Here is a 21,085-nt window from a genome sequence, read left to right as displayed (position 1 = left end):
TAATCTTTGGCTAAAATACTGGCAAGAACTTAGGATAAAACAGCATAAATGAATATTATGTTTTACATTTGAGTTAAAAAATCAACTTCACAAATACAAATAAGAAAAAGTGTGCCTAGTTAGCATTTTGTCTGAAAAAAATTGGAAGTTATAGTGGACTTTAAGGTCAATATGAATCAACAGTATAAAATAGAAACCAAAAAAGAAAATTTAATATTAGGTAACATTAAGAGAAACATAGTGTCTGATATAAGGGAGGGGACAGTCTTGCTTTCTCTATCTCTACAATATCTGGAATGTTGTATAATGTCCTGGACACCATATTTTAAGAAATAAATCAAACAGCTAGAAAGAGTCCATGAGGACCTTTATAATAGATTGATCAATTATAGGTCATAAGCTCTAATAGAATCCTGGTAAGAGACCAAATTTATTTTTCAGGAAACAAGTTTGCTAATTATGGAGAGGCACATCAATTGGTGATTAGATTTTTGGTATTGTTTTTGTATTTTGGCTATGGCAACCCAGAAAAGAAGGAAAATTTTTAAATGTGTTTTATTTGTTTGTGGCACATTTCCACTTGTGAAGTGACTGTATCAGAGAGGTGGGAAAGCTGTGTTTTTCTTTAAGGCTTTGTTTGTAGTTTTGTTTATAGTTATTTTCTTATTCTGGATTTATATTGTAGACATCTTTAGAATCATAACATGTCTTTATTGTGGGGATAATTTTTGTGTATTTGTTTATTTACTCTTACAGATTTATTCCTTATGGGGCTTTGGGTTAAAGTTAAGCTCTGAAATTCTGGAGGGTTTGTTACCTGTATTTCCTGGTGTCTAGTTGCTGCTGTCTTCAGGTACTTCTTTCTGAATTCAAGGATCACAGTAGTGTCTTGACTCAGTGAGATGAAAACTTTCTGCCTGCTCTAAGTCCAAGTTTCTACAGAAATCATCTATCTTATTCTTTTTCTGACAAAGTCAGGACCGTTACTCATAAGAAACATGTTATCATAACCTGAATATAACCTCTAAGAATATTCCTTATCTTTTATACCACTAAAAGATTAATTTTTAATATCAGTTCCTTAGTCTTATATAGGAACTTATTTTTAGGAATAGGAAAATCAAAAATAATTGTAATCAAGCTGTCCAAGGGATTTCTAATTACCAACAGGTGAGAGAATGTTTATAGCCTCAGATTCTAATGGACAATATAAGCTATTCATCATAACATATCTGTACTTTATATATCATCTTTCTCCATAATCTTATTTAATTTATCTTTTCAGCATCAGTACTTACCAGTGTCCATAGTCCATATGCTGTCTGATAAGTGTGTGGGGTTGCACTGTTCCATAAGCATCTACCTCAGGCATGTTCATGTCATCAATGAAATAGATAAGTTTCTTAGTGCCAGGTGGGCCATAATTTCTTCCAGCTTTCTTTTCTAGAGGTTTCTCTAGGACAGCTATTAAGATATCCAGACAGTTAGAGAAGACAACTAAGATCTCAAATATCATTAATTAGCCAAACTGAGATGACAGAAATTCTCAGCTCCCAATCTGAAAGAGCAGAGGCCACACAGGGGAACAGAACACTTAAGAGAATGCTCCTTCACCTTTCTGAGCCTCAGTAAATATAAAACAAAGGGATTAAACCTAGTTTATTTCTTATTTTTAAGTAAAATTTATTTTATTCTCAGTTCTGAATTCTCTTTCTTCTCATCTGTTGAGAAGGCAAGAAAAGAAAATCCATTATAATTTGAATAGCCATACAAAATAGCCCTAGTTTATTCTTTAAAGTTCATTAAAGTTCTAAAATTCCATGATCTTTTCAACTCTAAGCTATCCACTGCTTCCAAATCCTCTGTCCTCTTTTAAGGTTGCCTTGCCAAACTTGAATTACTTCCACCATATATCTACTTTGCTTCTATTCATGTGCTACTTAATGGAAGTAGAAAACAATGAAATTGTGTTGATTAGGTTTACTACAAATTTATGTATCTTTACTAAAAAATACTGAGATAATTTTCTGAGTTCTTCCTTCTCCCTCATCTCATATTCTTTTGACATTCTCCCTCCCTTCTCTCTCTCTCCTCTTTTTGCCAAGACCAACCCTTTTATATGAATCCATTTTCCCATTCCTTCCTGTCTACTCCTCTATCTTTTCAACTCTTACTTTGATCTCTATTTGTTGGCTTCTTCCTTGCTGCCTACAAATATGCCCATACTTTCCCATTCTTTTTTTTTCAGTCAATTAATAAACATTTATGAAGTGCCTACTATATCCCAGGTACTTTGATAAGTTCTGGGGATGCAAAGGAGACACAAAAAGAAACATAGTTCCTGTTCTCAAGGAGCTCATGACATTCTAAGAACTATGATCTCTTTTTTAAATTGTTTATTTATTTATTTACTTAATTCAGAATAGTTTTCCATGGTTACATGATTCATGTGCTTTCCCTCCCCTCCTCCCACCCCACTCTTGTAGCCAATGAGCAATTCCATTGGGTTTTATATGTCATTAAGACCTATTTCCATATTTTTAGTATTTACACTAGAGTGTTCATTTAGAATCTACATCCCTAATCATATCTCCATTGAACCATGTAATCAAGCAGTTGTTTTTTTCTGTGTTTCTACTCCCACAGTTCTTTCTCTGGATGTGGATAGTATTCTTTCTCATAAGTCCCTCAGAACTGTCCTTTGCATTGCTGAAAAGAGGAGTCCATTACATTCAATTGTACCACAGTGTATCTATCTCTGTGTACAATGTTCTCCTGGTTCTGCTCCTTTCATTCCACATCAATTCCTAAAGGTCATTCCAGTTCACATGGATTTCCTCCAGTTCATTATTCCTTTCTTTCCCATTCTTAAGAAACCCTTACTTGATTCATCCATCACCTTTATCTATTAACCTATATCTCTTTTCCCATTTATGGCTAAACTCCTATAGAAATCCATCTATATCAGGTGCTTTCAGTTTGTCTCCTTAGTTAATATTGGATTATGGTTTCTGACCTCATCATTCAAATGAAACTGCTCTCTTCAAAGTTATCAATGATCTCTTAATTGCAAACTGAATGGCTTTTTCTCAATTCTGATCCTTACTGGACCTGTCTGCAGCATTTGATAATGCTGTTTACTTTCTCCTACTAGATACTCTTTCCTCTCTGGCTTTTCAAACACTCTTCTCTCCTGGGTCTCTTCCTATGCATCTAATTGGTCCTTAGTCACCTTTGATAGATTTCAGCCATATCTACTAACTAAACTATGGGTTCACCCCAAATCTTTCCTAGACCCTCTTCTATTCTGTTCCACGGTTTCTGACTATACTGTTCTATGGATTCCAGTAACATCACTGTACTAAACTAGAGGCTTAGTCTCTTTCTTGAATTCCAATCTCACATTACCAACTGATTTCTGAACTATATCTTGAACTGGGTATGCCTTAGACATCTTAAATTCAATTATGTCTAAAACAGACATGTAAAGACAGGTTTCCCTTGAAAACAAAATAAAATAAAACAAAAAACTCAAAACTCTCTCCTTTTCCCAACTTCTCTTCTAATATAGAGGGTACCACTATACTTTCTAGGTATTCACTCACAAGTTTAGTGACTTTCTTGACTATCTTCTTACACATCCAGTATTTTGGCAAGTCTGGTTTCTGTTTTCAAAACATCTCTTATAAATGTCTCCTTCTCTCCAACATCCTAGTCCTCATTGACTCTCCTCCAGATTATTGCAATAGCTTTCTTTTTTTAATCAATTATTTTATTAATCAAAAGAAAATCTTTCCATGGTTACACAATTCATGCTCTTTCTCTCCCCTTCTACCACCCCCTCCCATAGTCCACACACAATTCCACTGGGTTTTACATGTGTCATTGATCAAGACTCATTTCCATGTATTGCAATAGTTTTCTAAATGACTTCCCTTTTTCATGTCTCTCAGTATTTCAATCCAATCTCCATTCAGCTTTCAAAGAAATTTTCCTGGGCAAATAGAGAGGTATAGGTCAACTCTCTATTCAATAAATTCCAGTGGCTCCCTTAATCTTCAGGATCAAATAGAGTACTCTATTTGACATTTATACTTTTTCACAACCTAGACCTTTCCTACCTTTCATATTTTCTTACACTAATTTAGTCTCTTCTACTGATTCTTGTTGTCCAGCTACACTAGCCCATTCTCTGTTCCTTGATCATGTCTTTATATTGGCTGTCCTCCATAGGAATGCTCTTCCTGCCTCATGTCAACTTATCTTCCCTGACTTATTTAAACATTGGCATAAGTACTACCTTCTGTAGTAGGAGCTCTTTTTTTGGTTTTTCCTGCTATCACTGCCTTTCCCTCTTAGACAACCATCTTATATACACAATACAGATATGCATATTTAAGAATATGTATATATATATATATATGTACATATATATATGTGTGTGTGTGTGTGTGTGTGTGTCTTTTCCAAACTATTTACATGTTTTTTCCTTTGATTCTTCCCATTACAATATGAACTCCTATCTTTGTATACCCAGTTTTTATCAGAGTGTCTGAAACATAGTAAATGTTTTAAAAATGCTTATTTGACTGACTTTTATCCTCAGGGAAATCTCCGAGTTGGCCTTGATCTCTATAAAGCAAACATAAAGAATAAAGGGCAATGTTGTCTTTTATGAAAATGCCTTTTCTTTCTTGTACTCCTTGTAAAATTGAGATTTCAAAGATTCTTCTTTGATAACTGCTAGTTGTGTAAACATTATTATCAAAGTAATAATATTATTAGAGCTTTGGATATAGCAGAATCACCTTTGCGATTCTCTAGAATTTTATTAGAAGTTGTATAAAAATAACTCATGATTTCTTCTCTTTCTGCTACTCCCAATTTCTTAGCTCTTGAACAAATTAATACTATGTTAACTCTGAAAATTAATTTAAAAACATTCTGAGTAGTTTTTCAATTAGAGAATCAACCCAACAAAGTAATGTTTTAGCTTAGGCAAGAATTTTTATAATATAGTACAAGTTATTAATAAAATAATTAAAGATTTATATATTAACAGGACTAACACTCTTCTATTACACTTGGAAGTGCTAAAATCCATTTGATTTCTTCTCTTACAAAACCAAAAGCTTGTACACAGGGAAAAATGTCAACAGACATATCTGAAGATGACAGGTTAGAAAGATAAACGTCTACAAAAATCCAAAGTATTCTAATATTCTGATGCTGAGTTAAATTAAGTGTTTCAAATATGAATTTAATTAGCATTTAGTTATAATAAAATAGCAACCAATTAATTATCTAACACCTTCTGCCAACACCACTTCTAATATACCTAATATAAACATAAGGGATTTGTCAAACTAAAATATACTGGCTTGCCAAGGAAATAATTCTGAAATAATCCCTTTTTAATACAGGAAAATATTTTTTTCCAAGTACCTGTTTCTATCTCATGGCAGTGGTATTCAAATCAACCTTTGGAATTAAGGAATGACTATAATTTGAAATAAGTTCTTTATCCCTCTAGGAGTCTAAGAAGAAAAGCATTCAAAATGAGAAATGGCCTTGGAGTGCAACGTATTATCACAAATATGCAGTTTTGGTCCACCAAAGAAATAAGACATCTGGAAGAAAAATTCTAATCTTTCAAGGTTAACTAAACTTTTAAAATTGAGGATTGGGCATTTCATAAACAGAAAAGCTAGAAATGAACTAAATTTCAGGACTAGATCAATGTGGAAGACTGAATAAATAGGATGGTTATCAATTTTAATTCAAAGAAAATGAGAGGATGGATGAATTGCCTGGGGAGAGAGAGGACACACACACTGTCACCCAGAGACCTCTGTGTGGGTGCTACTGGCCTCTCCCCACCTGAAAAGCTTTTCTAGACTGAGCCTGTCAGTTGTCTCCTTTTAACAGCTGCCCAGGCCTGCCTCAGGGAACCACTGAGAAGTTGTAGGTGTAACCAACTTCTCTAGTTCTTCAACCTGGGGTTGGAATGAATATTGATAAAGGCTATTGGTGCACTGAGTGGATAACACTGTGGATCTGACTGCGTGACTGTCTCCCCTTTCCAAGGGCTTTAGATGTATTCACCACTCAGGAAAGGTACTTTGTAACAAACAACTATATTTAATTCTATCTTAACAGAGTTAGGAACAAGAGAAAGTTTGGAGGATTTGGGAATCCTATTGCTAATTGTCTAAATGATCAAGCTATAGAGATTACTAGATCAGGTAGAAACTGGAGATTCTTCACCCTCTTGCTAACTATTGCTTGACTTGGCCAGAGCCAAGCCAAAGATTAGGGAAGGCTATTGATGATCTTCTTGAATGACAGTAGTACTGTTCTCTCACAGCTCTATTGATGATGGTTATATAGCTCTCTAGCTCTCTCAAGCAAGGCAGTTGAGTTGCAGGTATAGGACCTTCCTCTTGACCTCCCACCTCCCAAGATTGCTCCAGACTGAGCTATCTGGGCTGTGCATGATGGGTATTTATAGGGTTGGCTCCAGTGGACTGTTGGCCCTGGCTCACAGCACTTGGGTACATTCCGAGGTCTCCACCTGATGGTCTTGTCACTCAAAGTGGTGTCCATCTTGTCCCAGGAATTCACTATAACAATATCGACCACCTCAGTTTACCATTCTCCTAGTTTTGAGTCCACACTTAGTTCTTTATGTGACCAATGTCACCTATCTACAAAATGGCAGGCTTATGGAAATTAGATTGACAACCTGAAGATATGGAATAAGCAAAAATTCAATATGAGGATAAGATGTCACTTTGGCCCCATGAAATCATGAATTGACCAAATGAACTAAATTCAGAAGAACAAATATTTATTGTGTTTACTATGTGCATAGTTTTTTATAATGAAAAATGAATAATATAAGAATCTCTGCCTTAACAAGCTAATAAACTCATAGGAGGGGATAAAGGAGCAGCAACAATTATTTAAATACAAATGATGACATGATAAGAACTAATGCATTGAGGTACTTGTCCCTTTATCTTATTGCTAATTATGGCTTGCCAAGCTCCAGCCTTGGATTACTCCCACCATGCTATGTCTTTGCTCCTCTTCCCATGCTATTGAATGGAGCCATAAAAATTTAAAAAATTAAAAATATATAAAAAAAAAACAAATTGTCTTGTTCCACTAGAAATTTAAGGTATATAATCTCCACTAGTCCTTTACTGAAACTAGGCAGTCCTTTTAAATTTTCCTAACTGATTTAGAATCCTACATACCTGAGTTGCTTTTCTAAACCATTTCATCACTTCTTAAAATTCCCACAGCTCCCTGTCCCCATAACTTCTCATCTGAAGAATCTTGCCTTATATTTTACTAGAACAAAATTGAGGTTATTCACCGAGTGCTCCCAGAACTTCTCATCTCATATCACTTAGATATCTTCCTGCATTATTTCTTCCTTTATCCCCTTGTCAAATGAAGAGGTATTGCTACTAATCTGACTCCTTACCCTCATCTCCAATATCCAAAAAATTGATGTCATTATTATTTATATCCTAGCAATAGTTAAATAGACCCCCTTCTTTCCTTTGACACTGCCAACACCATGGTCCTCATCCCTGAATTATTGCGACAGCTAGCTGGTTGATAACTTTACCTCAAATCTCTCCCCATTCTAGTCTATGTAAACTATAAAATCCTATTTGGTTTTTAAAGGTCTTTGTAACCTGTTCCGTTCTTATTCTTCCAGTTTTCTTATATCTTACTGACCTCCAGATACTCTGCACTCCAGTGGTATTGCCTTCCTTTCTGGTCGTCAGATTGGACATTACATCTTCCAACTTAGAGAATTTTCACTGGCTGTCCCCTAGGCCTGTAATTCTCTTCCTCTTCCTCCCTACTTCTTGACTTCCATGACTTCTTTCATGTTTCAGCTAAAGTTGAGTTTTCTACAAGAAACTATTCCTAGGGGCAGCTGGGTAGCTCAGTAGATTGAAAGCCAGGTCCAGAGATGGGAGAGTCTGGGTTCAAATCTGGACTAAGACACTTTCCAGTGGTGTGACCCTTGACAAGTGAAACGAGTGAATTTTCAAGTTGAAATTTCCAGTGTTTCTGTCTGGTCAGGCTGATAGACCCAAGATGGCAGGCCTTAGACCTGAAACTATGAACAATGCAATCTGACTGCTATAAATTATATAACAAAAGGTTTAATGTAATAAATATAAACAAGAAAAGGGAATGGGAAGGAGGGTCAAGGTAATCTCTAGCACTATGATACTGTTACTGTTCCTACCAAGACAACAGATTCTCACAAATCTGGCTTCTTTTGCTTTAGGCTATCTGATACCCTACACTGACTGTCTGTTCCCCCAAATCCCCAACTAGCTTCCCTGACTATGGCCACTTCCAAAACAGTCTAGGTAAATGGAAGTATAGTTCAGTTTTGTTGGATAGGGTGATGACCATATGGCAGTCACCCAAGAGGCTGTAAGTCTCTTTGAAAACAGACAGGCACAATCTCTCTTTCTGGTTGCCGTGGCTCACAGGAACAGCAATAAATGTCAATAAGTAGATTAGGAACAAAGAGGTAGAAGCAGATGTTAACTTAGATGTGATATCTATCTGGGTTCTGGAAAGTTGGTCAGAGGCCTCAACTGTCAGGTCCAATAGCTTCTCCCAGGAAAAGTCAGTTGAAGTGCTCCCTCCAAGTTCCAAAGAAAACAGTAACTTTCCACTTTCCTCCAGGCTTCAAGTCCCCACATCCAGATGTAGTGATTAGGGGCCCGTGGGGAATAGTTTGCCCATCACTGGTTTATGGGATTCTTGTGGGCAGGACTGATTTTTTTTTTTTTGCCTTTGTATTTCCAGTGCTTAGTAAATTGCCTGGTACATAGCAGGTTTATAATAAATGCTTATTGACTTGACTTCATAAGCTTTCCCTTTTCATTTGTCTTCATCAGATTACACTTTCTATCCTCCACATTTACTCACTAATATTCAATATCTCCTTGCCAGTTGACTGCTTCCTGGCTGTATATAACAGTTCTGGGAGGTATAGGGGATGTCTCTATCTATAGCCCCCAGTAGTGAGAGTAGGCCTCAGTAAAATCAAAGCCATAGTCTAGATAAAGCCAAACATGTAGCCTAGGCATCACATGCTACACCTGGCAACAACTGGCTGTCCTTGTTCTACCCACTAAAGCAAATATTTCCCTGAGAAACTGGACTACATGGCTACATATTTACCTGAGACTTATTATCCTAGAGAGAACTCTAAGTTTTGGTGAGGTAAACTAAGTCATTGTACTAACATTGTAAATCATTACTAACCATTGTCCCTGTATGTACCCCAAATCATTAAATTTACTTTGTCACTGATCAGCATGAGGCCTTGTGTCTGTCTGTAAATCTGTCTTTGACCCTCTTGGTCCCAACCACATTCCTCTTATCCCATTCCACAATCCTCAAATAACTTGATTGACAGCTGACATCTACCATTCTTCATTTATTTATTTATTTATTTTTATTTTGAATATTTTCCCATAGTTACATGTTTCATGTTCTTTTCTTCTCCCCCAACCCCTCCACCCCCACCTCCCCATAGCTGATGCACAATTCATGGATCAAGACCTAATTCCATATTATTGATAGAGTTAATTCTTCCTCCGAATGTGGCTAGTTTTCCTTCTTATAAGTCCCTCAGCCTTGCTCTGGATCCTTGCATTGCTGCTAGTATAGAAGTCCATTATGACCCTTCTATCTCCTTTAACTATCATCCTATATCTCTTCTTCCATTCATGGCTAAATTCCTTGAGGAAGCCATCTTCAGTGGTTGCTTTTTCTTCTTTTCCTCTCATTTCTAAACTCTTGGCAGTCTGGCTTTCAATTCATATAACTGAAACTACTCTGTGTAAAGCTACTTTATTGCCAATTCTAATGGTCTTTTCTCATTTCTTATTCTTTTGGACCTCTCTTTAACCTTTGGTATGATTTTCTCTCTAGTTTTTCATAACACAGTTTCCTTGTGGCTATTCTCTTAATGTTCTGACTGTTCCTTTTTCAGTATCCTTTGTTGGACAGATCTTTTGTCTGGTGTTATATTTGTAATAACAGAAATACTGGGAAGCTGATGGTTTGACCTGGGCCAGAAGTCTGCAAGACACTCTCCTCCCCCACTGACAGGCTTGAGTGAGTAGGGAGGGAGTTAGGTACTCCTTGCTCTCAAACCCCTCCCCCCAAGCAGTTGGTTTCAGTTGATGATGGAGACAGGGCTGAGGATCTTCAAGCAAGATTCAGCAGAGGCTAATCTTTAATGATGTTCCTTTTCTTTAACTTATATTCCCCACAGGTCTGATTGAGGACTGAGTAGTAGCTAGTTATCCTATGTTGAGGACTGAGATGGGACTTGACTTCTTAGGCTGGCAACTGACAGGATTCAAGCCTAATGGCAACAGTGAGCAATGAGTATCCTCAAATAATTCCCAGGCACAGATATTGAAGATAAATCTTATATTGATAAAGAAAGAAAGGGGAAGGCAAGAACGGGTAATTAGGATTTGGATAAGAAATGGGAAGCTCTGGATTGTCAGGTTGAAGCTGCCCACCCCCCCACCCCCGGAGGGAGTGGCAGACCTTAGCTAATTTGCTCTCTGGGCTAATAGTAATTACTTCAAATGTCTAATTGTAACGATTAATAATAATAAAGACTGATATAATAATATAAATTAGTATTTTAATTAAAGCCATGGCCATTTTGGTAAAATCATTAGACCACGCGCCTGTAAGTATTCAAACTCCTGCCTTAGTCATTTTACCTTTCATACCTTCGTGCGCTCAGGTAGCTAAAGAGGAAGTTCAAAGTCACTTCCCCTATTGAAAACAGCCCCTCACCTTGAATACGTAATCCAAAAACAGGAAACCCATTGGACCACGGGAAATGTAGTTTTAAGGTCCCCGCACTATATTGAGGTTCAATCCTTCCAGATAGAACCCTAGGTGATTTTAACTAACACACTATATAACTAAATAATTATCATATTTATGCTGGAAAGGTCTAATCCTACTAGACAGACTAACTCCTGAGTAGAAACCACAATGGATTTTTGCCCCTATGGCTTCCCAGGTGAACCCCCAAGTCAAGAGCAGCAAGCAGTAAGATCTGTTCCCCTCAACACCCAGGAAACAACTGTTTAACTCCCTCTCAACTGTCCCCTCACCCAAAGTTCTTCGGGGGGGGGGAGGTTCCCTGGAATTCTGGGTGAGGCTTGACCCTGTATTTTGCAGGAATTCCATCCTGCCATCTTCTACATTACACTGGGTTATGCCTATTGAGTATCCCTCAAGACTTGATCCTGAGCCATCTCCTCTACTTCAATATGATTTTGTACAATCTCCTCATCATCTGTGGTTTCAACCATCACCTCGATGTGATCATTAGATGTTTATAACCTCTCTCATGTGTTCAGTTTCCTATTTCCAGCTGCCTACTGGTTATTGTGAACTGGATGTCCTGTTGACATCTTAAATGTTCAAAACTGACCTCATTATCTTTTGCTCCCAAATCTCCCCTATTGCTGATTTTTCTATTACTGTTGAGGATACTAACATCCTCTCAATCCCTCAGGTTCAAAAATTAGATGTTATCTTTAACCCCTTACTTTCTTATCCTCTATATCCAACGAATTATCAAGACCTGTCAATTCTACCTTCACCACATTTTTAATATATGCCTCTTTCTTTGACACATTTGCCCTGGTATAGGCCTTCATCATCTTATGCTTGGGCTAATGCAGTAACTTTCTGATCAGACTGGCTGCTGTAAGTTCCAGTTCATCCTCAACTGAGCTGCTAAAAGTAAGTATTCCTAAAGCATAGACTGATCTAGGCTTCACTTGTTCATGCCATTTTCCCCATCCAAAAATAACACTTCCCATTTCCTTTTTACCCAACCAAATCCTTCAAAATCTAGCTTATTTCCTCCATGAAGCCTTCTCAATACCAATGTGGAGGGTTTTCTTTTTTCCCTGAATAACAATGATTCTTATTACTTGTGTAAGATTAGAGTTTTTGACTCCATCCTCACTAATATAATTCAGGAAGGTCTAGACTTCTCCACTGAATCATTCAGATCTAGACAGAGGTACAACTTTATGAGGACTCCATGAAGGGAGAAAAAGACTTCCAATATCTGGGAGTTCTGAGTTTATCTCTTGGTCACATGTATTCTGTATTCATATATCTCACAGCTGTGGTACTTTAAGTTTGTAGTCTATAAGACTCTCTTATGTGAAATTATAAGATTTTTAAAATTGTATTTGCAAAGCTCAGAATGAGAAGAAGTATGAATTGGACACTAGAAACTCCAGTCTTTTAGTGTTACTCTTTAAACTTTAAAGAGAGAAGTAGTCATTTCCCTTTGGAAACCCAAACTCTTAGTCCAGTGCAAATTGGATAAGTAACCCATTAAGAGGGACTAACATATATAATCTATTTGGTAATCAGAATAATCACATACCCTGAAATATCTCCTACATGGTACTTTTCATAGGAAAAGGAAACGTAATACAGTGGAAAGACTCCTAGGTTTATAATTGTAAAGACTTGGACTTTATATCAGTGTGACTAGCATCTCATTTAACCTCACTGAGATTTTATTTTCTTACTTATAAAATGGAACCAATGTATGTAGTACACAGTACCATGAAGATCAAATGAGTTCATGTATGTAAAGCACTTTCTAAACCTTAACACAATATATAATTGTCAATTTTTTTTATTTTTATTATTACAAATTTACTTCTTTTCTCCTCAACAAGATGAAAATTTTATAAGTATCATACCTCAAACATCTTTGTAACCCTAATAATGCCTATCATAGGTATTTTTAATGTATTACAAAAAGTATTATTCTGATATTAATTTAACGAGTCTCTTGTTTTGAAGACAAATAATCAATAATAATAATTTACCTGGGGTTATTTGAATATCATCTTGGGGCAGAAAACTGGAGGAGATAACCATTCGAAGCCCTATCTGGCCCTAAGATTATATTTTAGAGCTTACTAAGAAGATATTTCTTAAAAGTTTTAGAAATAATAATTAATAATAATATTATTTAATATTACTGTTTAAAGTACATATCTCTTAGTATTGTTGCTAAAGCACAAATGAAATAATGTCTGTAACAAAACAGTGGTGGGGTGCTCAGTCTCTGAGCTGCCCCCATCCCAGGCTTCCTCCACCTCCTACCTTCCCAGCTCATACAAGGAGGTCATTAACCCTCTCCTTTGGCTTGCCCCAGGGGAGGTTGGATGCAAGGGTGAGTCCCTGTGGCTGTAGTAGTTGGCTTCCCTAGGGAGAGTGTGAGGCAGCTGGGAGGTGACCAGCCCCCGAACTCTGGGGAGGGGGCACTTGGTCTCAGAGCCTTTTCCCCCAGAGACCTACTTCCCACCACGCTTCTTTCTTAGCAGCCCCCTCACTCTATACACCCCTCCCCCAATATGGCTGGATGCAGGGACAAGTTTCCATGGCCCTAGGAGGCAGCTTAGGGTGGGAGGCTGGGAGGCTGCCCCCCACCAGGGCCACTGCATGCAGTCTAGGGGAAGGGCAGGGCCTGGCATGGGGTCCCTAAAAGGTTCTAAAAGGTTTGACATCACTGGTATAAATGATAATAATGACAAGGAAAGGAAATAAGAGATGGGATGTAGAATGGTGTGATCAGTGTCATACAAGAGGTATGCACAAAGTTCTATGTGAGTGCAGAGAGGGAGAGGTCACTTTTGGTTGGTGAAGGTTATCAATTAAATTTCAATTTTGTTTTTACTATCATTAAGATTCTAAGCTATGACCAGGCTAAGTGTTCATATGTATTTGTATTTATCAACCAAAGTAATGAGAATATCACTGAAGATTGATGTAAATTATCCCTTCTTCATTTTCCGTATTTTCCACATAATCCCCCTGGTATTTATCTTTTTGGCTTTGAGAGGAGATGGAGAAAGAGAAAAGCTAAGAAGAGTAGGAGAAAATGCCACTGGGGGACATAGAAGGAAGAAAGAGAGTTGATAGAAAAAGAGATAAGAAGGGAGAGATTAGTCCTGGAGGATAAAGCAAAACTATTCACTACATATTCTAATGAAGCATGGCACAGTTCAGTTGAAAACAAAAGCCATTACTTTTGCTTCTTTTAGTTGCACATTACCTTGTAGCATTGCAGATGTAGTGTAATAATTAAATGGGACATTCTTCACCATGTATTCATTGGAATCCAGGGTGGCCAATTTTGCCCCTACTAGAACAGATTTCCCAGTGCCTGCATTCCCTATCAACATGATAGGCCGCTGGTGTTTCAGGAGCTGCTCCATGAAATAGCACACACGAATGGTCTCAACAGTGTGTACCAGGCAGGCCTGAAACATAATAAAGAAGAGAAACAGAGGTACATGAGAATTCTTTGCTCTATCACTATTAAAATATACCCTTATAAATACATAAGTGACCATTTGGGAGGCAATTTGAAACTATTCCCAAAAGGCTTTAAATGATTGCCTGCCTTTTGACTCAGCTATATCACTGCTGGACTTGTACCCCAGGAATATAATAAGAAAATAATAAGGAAAAATATTTGTACAAAAATAATTATAGCTGCACTCTTTGTGGTGGCAAAGAAAGGAATAATGAACTGGAGGAATTCCATGTGAACTGGAATGACCTCCAGGAATCGATGCAGAGAGAAAGGAGCAGAAGCAGGAGAACATTATACACAGAGAGTGATACACTGTGGCACAATCAAACATAATGGACTTCTCTACTAGCAGCAATGCAATGATCCAGGACAGTTCTGAGGAACTTATGAGAAAGAACACTAACCACATCCAGAGAAAGAACTGTGGGAGTAGAAACATAGAAGAAAAACATTTACTCGATTACATGGTTCATTGGGATATGATTGGGGATGTAGACTCTAAGAGATCACCCTAATGCAAATATTAATAATATGGAAATAGGTCTTGATCAATGATACATGTAAAGCCCAGTTAAATTGCTCATTGGCCACTGGAGGGGGAAGGGAGCAGGGGAGGGAAAGAATACAAATCATGTAATCATGGAAACATATTAAAAAAAAACTAAATAAATAATTGGGGAAAAAATGTCTGAGTGGGGAGTTTCATTGGCTTTTAGAGGGAATTTCCCTAGAGCTACAGAAACTGGGTTCTGTGGAGATGTGATGGGGAAAACTAGTTCTTAAAGAGCCAAAATCACTAATGTATTAATGATATCTAATGCTATTATATCTTGTAATAATTATATTAATAACATATACCTACTCTCACCTGCAAAGGTAGGTCTGGGTCAAATTCAAATTTGGGGATGAGCTTGGACCAGGGCTCAAATTTCTTTGTTTCTGGGTCTATGTAAAAGTCAAAGATGGTTCCTTGGGAAGGAAACTTGATTGTCTTGAATTCAGTTATCCACCATTTACTGAACTCTGCTCTGTAATCCACAAGCTGTAAAGACAAATGGGATAGGGAAAAGATTTAACAGAACCTAAGAAAGGTGATAATAGACTGAGTTGGCATCATACAAATAAGCAGTTAATGGAGAAAGAGATAATAAAGTTGACTGAACAGTATCACCAAACATTAACATTAATGAATCCCCTCTAGTAAGAATGATGAGCTACACATCTACACACTATACATCTCTCCCTCCCAAAGTCTTGGAAATGGAAAAGAAACCTTCAAACTAGTCATATTTCTTGGACATGTGTGAATGTCAGTCCCTAAGTTAAAAGATTTCAATGGAATAAAACTTTTTTGAAAAAAGTTATTTTTTATCTAAATATTCTTTTCTTTTTAGATTCGAGTTCCAAATTTTCTTCCTTTCTCTGATTCCCCTCCCACAACCACTGAGAAGTATAAAAAGGGAGAGGGTTTTGGGGATGGGATTGAATTGGGCCAGTGTCAGTAGGTTGACACTGTAGGTTGTCAGGCAGAGCCTGTCCTGAGTTAACACACACAGACCATTAAGTGTAAGTGTGGATTTGGGGTAAATCACTAAGCACTCATCTTTGAATTGGACTGGAAGCTGACCCCATGGAATTCTGAGAGAATTCCATTTGGGAGGGGCCAGTGAAGGAGGGAGTTTGGTGAAAATTCTGAAGATTCTAAACTGCCAACAACCAACTGCCAAAACTCCTGGGAGGACTTTCAGCTTCAAGGGTGGGCTTGGGGGTGGATGGTTGTGGGTAGCTGGGAGGGTCTGGACAGGAATTGAGCTCTTCTGAACCTAAAATTCAGGGGCAACCTGCAGATTTCAACAGCAAAACCTTTCTACTGACTTCATTTCCAACGAAGGAGAAACTGAAAGAGTTGTGCTCCATAATTGGCCTTAGTGCCCAGACTCCGGAGGGAGCGGGCACTTGGGGGATTTTTCCTTGATTCCTCTTATACCCCTTCCTTACAGTTCTTCTCCTGATTGTTAGTGTTATGGATAGGATATTGTGAGGGGAGGGAGAGTGAGTTTCTGAGTCAAAGCTACAGAAGAAACCGGAACTGCTCTCTTATTGTGGGGTTCATAGTTGATAGAGAAGTTATCCCTGTACCCTCTTTCCTCAAAAATCCTCAAACATCCCTTACCTTGTTAATCCTGAATTCTCTCATCCTTATAATAAATATTAGTTTATTAGTGGTAGTTTGGGGTTGTTACTTTGGGGGGAGGAAGACTGATCTTGTGGCTGAGGAGAAGACAAATACCAAACACTATCTTGAAGGGCAAAGCGATTAGAACTGAAGAGTGGGGGGGTGGCTTGTCTCCATAGTGATGGCACTGAGAGTGTGATCCCATCCATTAGGGTCACAGGTGATATTAGGGTCACCTTCCTTCAACATCCCCACTATAGCTTCGCTAGTTTGGGAAGCTCACTGAGTTTATTCCCTCACAGGTCTTCCCTGGGGTTTGGGCAAGTGAATAGCTGATCTGACCCATTGAAAGCTAACAAGGTAGGAGTCTAGATACCCACCCCCCCCACTTACCATCAATACTTGCTCTACCTACATAAGACAGTAAATAAAAGTTGATTTAACTAAAAAGGGAAAAGTTAGAAGGAATTTGGATAACCCTAATGCTTATGTCTCTAAAACCCCAGATCTAAAGTTGTTCTCTTGTGGGAAGTCTTCAAAGTAATTTCCTACACTAAGCCTAGCCTCTATGACCTAAAAGATCCCCAGTCCTACTCTAGCTAAAGCTGCACTTTAAACCCCGCTTTTGATGGTATTTCAGGTAGTGGTCTTAGGCAGTTAGGCAAGGCAGGGCAAAGGGAAAGGTCCTGGATCCAGAAAGGAACCAAACTTGATCTTAAAAATCAGAAGGTCAGATGGTCAGGATTATAGGTGTTATAAAATATGAGGGGATAAACTGGATACTACCACTATTAATTTGGTGACAGTAGTGGTAGTTCAGATATGTGGTTAGTGCAAGATCACCTGAGTCTTGCCACCTAGCTGGATGTTGTAACAACTCCCTCCTTTATAACAGTGCCCAGGCAGGATCCCTCAGGCCACAGTAGATGGGTATCCCTTTCAGGTCCCACCTGGGTTGATCAATAGTGGGTATTGGGCTCTATTAGCCTTGGACACATTTATCTGACTGCGTTTGCTCCCTTCCCAGAGAAGTGATGAAAGAACCACTCCAGGAAGGTGCTTGATGAGTTTATATATATTTTTGGCAAGGAAGGAATGTTGAGGAAATGGGAAGAGGAATAGGAAACCCTAAACTAATCTTTGACAATACTAATCCCTCAGGACTATAGGCTGTTTAATGATTCTGGCTTATTCTTCAGCTCCTCTGGCTTAGCCTGGCCACAGCCAAACCAGAGCAAGCAAGCTGTTGGATGATGTCTCTCAGCTTCTTCTTCTTGCCAGATGTTATGCCTTTCCACAGCCTTTAGGAACCACCCTTTCCACCCTCTTCTTCTTCTCCTGCCCACTTCCCGGATCCCTCCCAGGCCCCGGGATACCTAGATATCTAAGGATGGTTTGGATGCCTAAATATCTAGGGGACAGAAGAATTAGAGGAATCACGGTCTGGATACAGGTCAGTCAATGTCATTGGGATTCAGACAGGAGTTCTTGCAAGACTTAGCCAAGCAAGCCTCAGTTCCCAATAGACCAGGGTCCACAGATCCAAGGTCCAAAAAGAAAGGAAAGACCCCTTGTCAGGGGCTGCCAGGGTATTTATACCCCACTGGCCAACCACTTTCTCCCCTGTCCTCATGGCCTCTGGGAACATTCTGAGGTCCAATGGTCTTTGCCTGTCAATCAAGGTGGGACTCTCAGCTCCCAGAGCTTTAATATAACACAGGTGGATACAGCTGACAACAGCAAGGCTCCAAAAGGACAACAGGTAGGGTGGGAAGTCAATGTAGAAACAGTCATCAAGGATAAGCAACTAGTCCTTCCAGAGAAACCAGAGAAAGACCCAGCTCAAACCCCAGTCAACTGTCTCACCTTCTACTCCCACATTCTAGAATCTTTTCCCTGCAACTGCATCTGTTCCTTGCAGACCATGCTTCACCTGCTCAAGTCCTTTCTTCCTTATAACAGAAGGTAAGCATATGATATCAATTATACACATGAAATCATGCAAAATATATTTTCATATTACCTACATTGCAAAAAAAAAACCCTAGCAAAAAATGATGTGAGAAAATCTGTATTCAAAGGTCATCAGTTCTCTCTGGGTATATATGAATAGGATTTTTTCTTCATAAATACTTTGGAACTGTCTCAGATCATTGTAATGATCAGAGTAGCCAGGTCTTTCACAGTTGACCATCATTACAATATTGCTTACACAGTGATATTGCATTTCTTCTCATTTTATTTTGCATCAGTTCATATTGGTCTTGACATGTTTTCCTGAAACCATTCCCTCATCATTTATTTTAATACAATATTACAATATATTTTAATACAATACTACTCCATCACTATGTCACAATTTCTTCAGCCTTTCGCCAGTTACTAAGTTTAGTAATTGTTGTTTAGTCATTCAATCATGCCTGACTCTTCCTGATGCTGTGGACCATAATGTCCACGTTTTTTGTTTTTCTTTTTAAATCTTTACTTTAAATCAATACTATGTACTGCTTCCAAGGCAGAAGGGTGGTAAGGGCTAGGAAATGGGAGATAAGTGACTTGTACATTTTTATAAAAATCCAAGATTTAAAATTTTAAATTTTGTTCTAGAAAAAAAATTTCAGGGAAAGAAGCTTGCTAACTCCTTGAATCCAGAGAATGAACTGTTTGGAGAAAAATGCCTGAAAACCCTACACTGCATCGAGCAGATCCAGAATGAACTTGGAGTGCAGTTGAATGAACTGAAGGGGTTGAATGTTTATTTTGAATGTAAACTACTATGCTAAAGGGGACTGACCCCTAACTGTTTTTTTGTCAATGCGCCTAGCAAAACATTGCTTTTGCTTTCTCTCTCTTCTATTTCCTGAAACTACTGTTGTAGTTTCCTCTTAGAAGGAACAATTTTGTATGCATCTGTAGTTAGAAGACTTTTAGAGGTACAAGATGATTATGTAAAATGATCAATTGGGGAGACTAGATCATCAGGGGGAATTGTGAATTTGGAATTATCTCTCCTCTATTTATTCTTTAGACCTTAGCCAACAAGAATGTATACACCCCACCCACTTAAGGACTAAGTGGTGGGGGGGAAGAGGGGGGAGAGGAAGGGCTATGACCCACAAATGCTAGTGAGTGATAAATCAAAAACAACTGACTGCCCCCTGGGCAGTCTGAAGCAAAGTTAAAGCTTCCATTTGTCAACGTAAAACTGGAAGGTGGACACAGGAAGTGACACAAAGAACTATCTTTTAAATATGATGGTAACTTACTGTGAGCAGGATTTTGCCCTTTGAACTTGGCCTTGGAGGAGCTCAGGCTTGAGACCTCAGATTGCTTCCTTTTGGATTGTCACGTGGGTGAGTGAAAAGGTCAACTCCTGTTCCTTGGCTTTTCTGGAGTGTAAAATTGGAATTTGGGAGATGCCATCTAAAAGTGTATATATATATATAGATATATTTTCTATGGACACGTGGAACTATCAAACTACATTTCCTGTGGTCCAACGGCTTTCCGGTTCCGGTTCTTTGGGCATGGGGACGCCTGCGTCCCCATGCCTAGGACAGTTTAAATGGGAGGAGAATCCGAAAGGAAGCTCTCTCTGAGCTAGCAGGCACAGGAAGGTACAAAAGGTAAAATGGCGGAGGCAGTTTGAATTCTTACCTGCACGTGGTCTAATGATTTTACCAGCATGGCCATGGCTTTAATTAAACTATTAATTTATATTATTATATCAGTCTTCATTATTTTTAATCTTAACAGGAGATACTAGCCTCCGAAGAAGCCTCTTGTCTTGGAGGAGGACTTATGGCTAGAAGCCTTGTTTAATTAACCTCTGTGCCCCCATTTGCTTGGGCCTCTGAAACCTGTCTGGTTTGGGCCTTCAGACCAGGCTGGAGTAAATATCTCACTCTCTCTCATTTTCCTTACTTTTACTCTTCTTATTTGTAAATAACTTGAGTCATTTGGAATTGAGCAATTATTTCCTGGTGACCAAACTCTTAAATATTCAGTCCAACCATAATTTTTACCCTTAACACTTGCCTAGGGCAACACAGCTAAGTGATGTCTTAGGCCATATTTGAACCTAGAACTCTAGGACTTTAGGTCTGGCTCTCAAACCCCTGAGTCACCTTGCTGTCCCCTACCATGGGATTTTCTTAACAAAGATCCTGAAGTGGTTTGCCATTTCTTTCTCTAGTCAATTAAGGGAAACAGAATTTAAGTGACTTGTCCAGGGTTACATAGCTAGTAAGTATCTAGGTCCACATTTTAACTTAGGTCTTCTTGGCTCCAGTTCTAGAGCTCTACTCACTAAGCCACTTAGCTGTTTCTTAAATTATGAGCAGTCCCTTTATTTCCAATTCTTTGTCACAAAAAGAACTGCTATAAATATTTTTGTACATATAGGTCTTTATCCTTTTTATTTTGATCTCTTTGGGATACTGACTTAATCATGGTGATAG

At 38.3% G+C, this 21,085-nt stretch overlaps 1 protein-coding gene across 1 annotated transcript in view; it reads right to left on the bottom strand.

Moving 5' to 3' along the window:
* DNAH9 (dynein axonemal heavy chain 9) overlaps positions 1 to 21,085 on the bottom strand; it is an 858,849-nt gene that overhangs the window by 395,177 nt on the left and 442,587 nt on the right. Inside the window, exons 36-38 of the mRNA XM_044675179.1 lie at positions 15,318 to 15,491; positions 14,186 to 14,393; positions 1,299 to 1,464 (exon numbers count right to left, since the gene is read on the bottom strand). Coding sequence (XP_044531114.1) covers positions 1,299 to 1,464; positions 14,186 to 14,393; positions 15,318 to 15,491 — 548 coding nt within the window. The remainder of the gene's footprint in view (positions 1 to 1,298; positions 1,465 to 14,185; positions 14,394 to 15,317; positions 15,492 to 21,085) is intronic.

Source organism: Gracilinanus agilis, chromosome 4 (assembly GCF_016433145.1).
Source record: "Gracilinanus agilis isolate LMUSP501 chromosome 4, AgileGrace, whole genome shotgun sequence".
Lineage (NCBI taxonomy): Eukaryota > Metazoa > Chordata > Mammalia > Didelphimorphia > Didelphidae > Gracilinanus > Gracilinanus agilis.
This window is presented reverse-complemented; position numbering and strand designations above follow the sequence as displayed.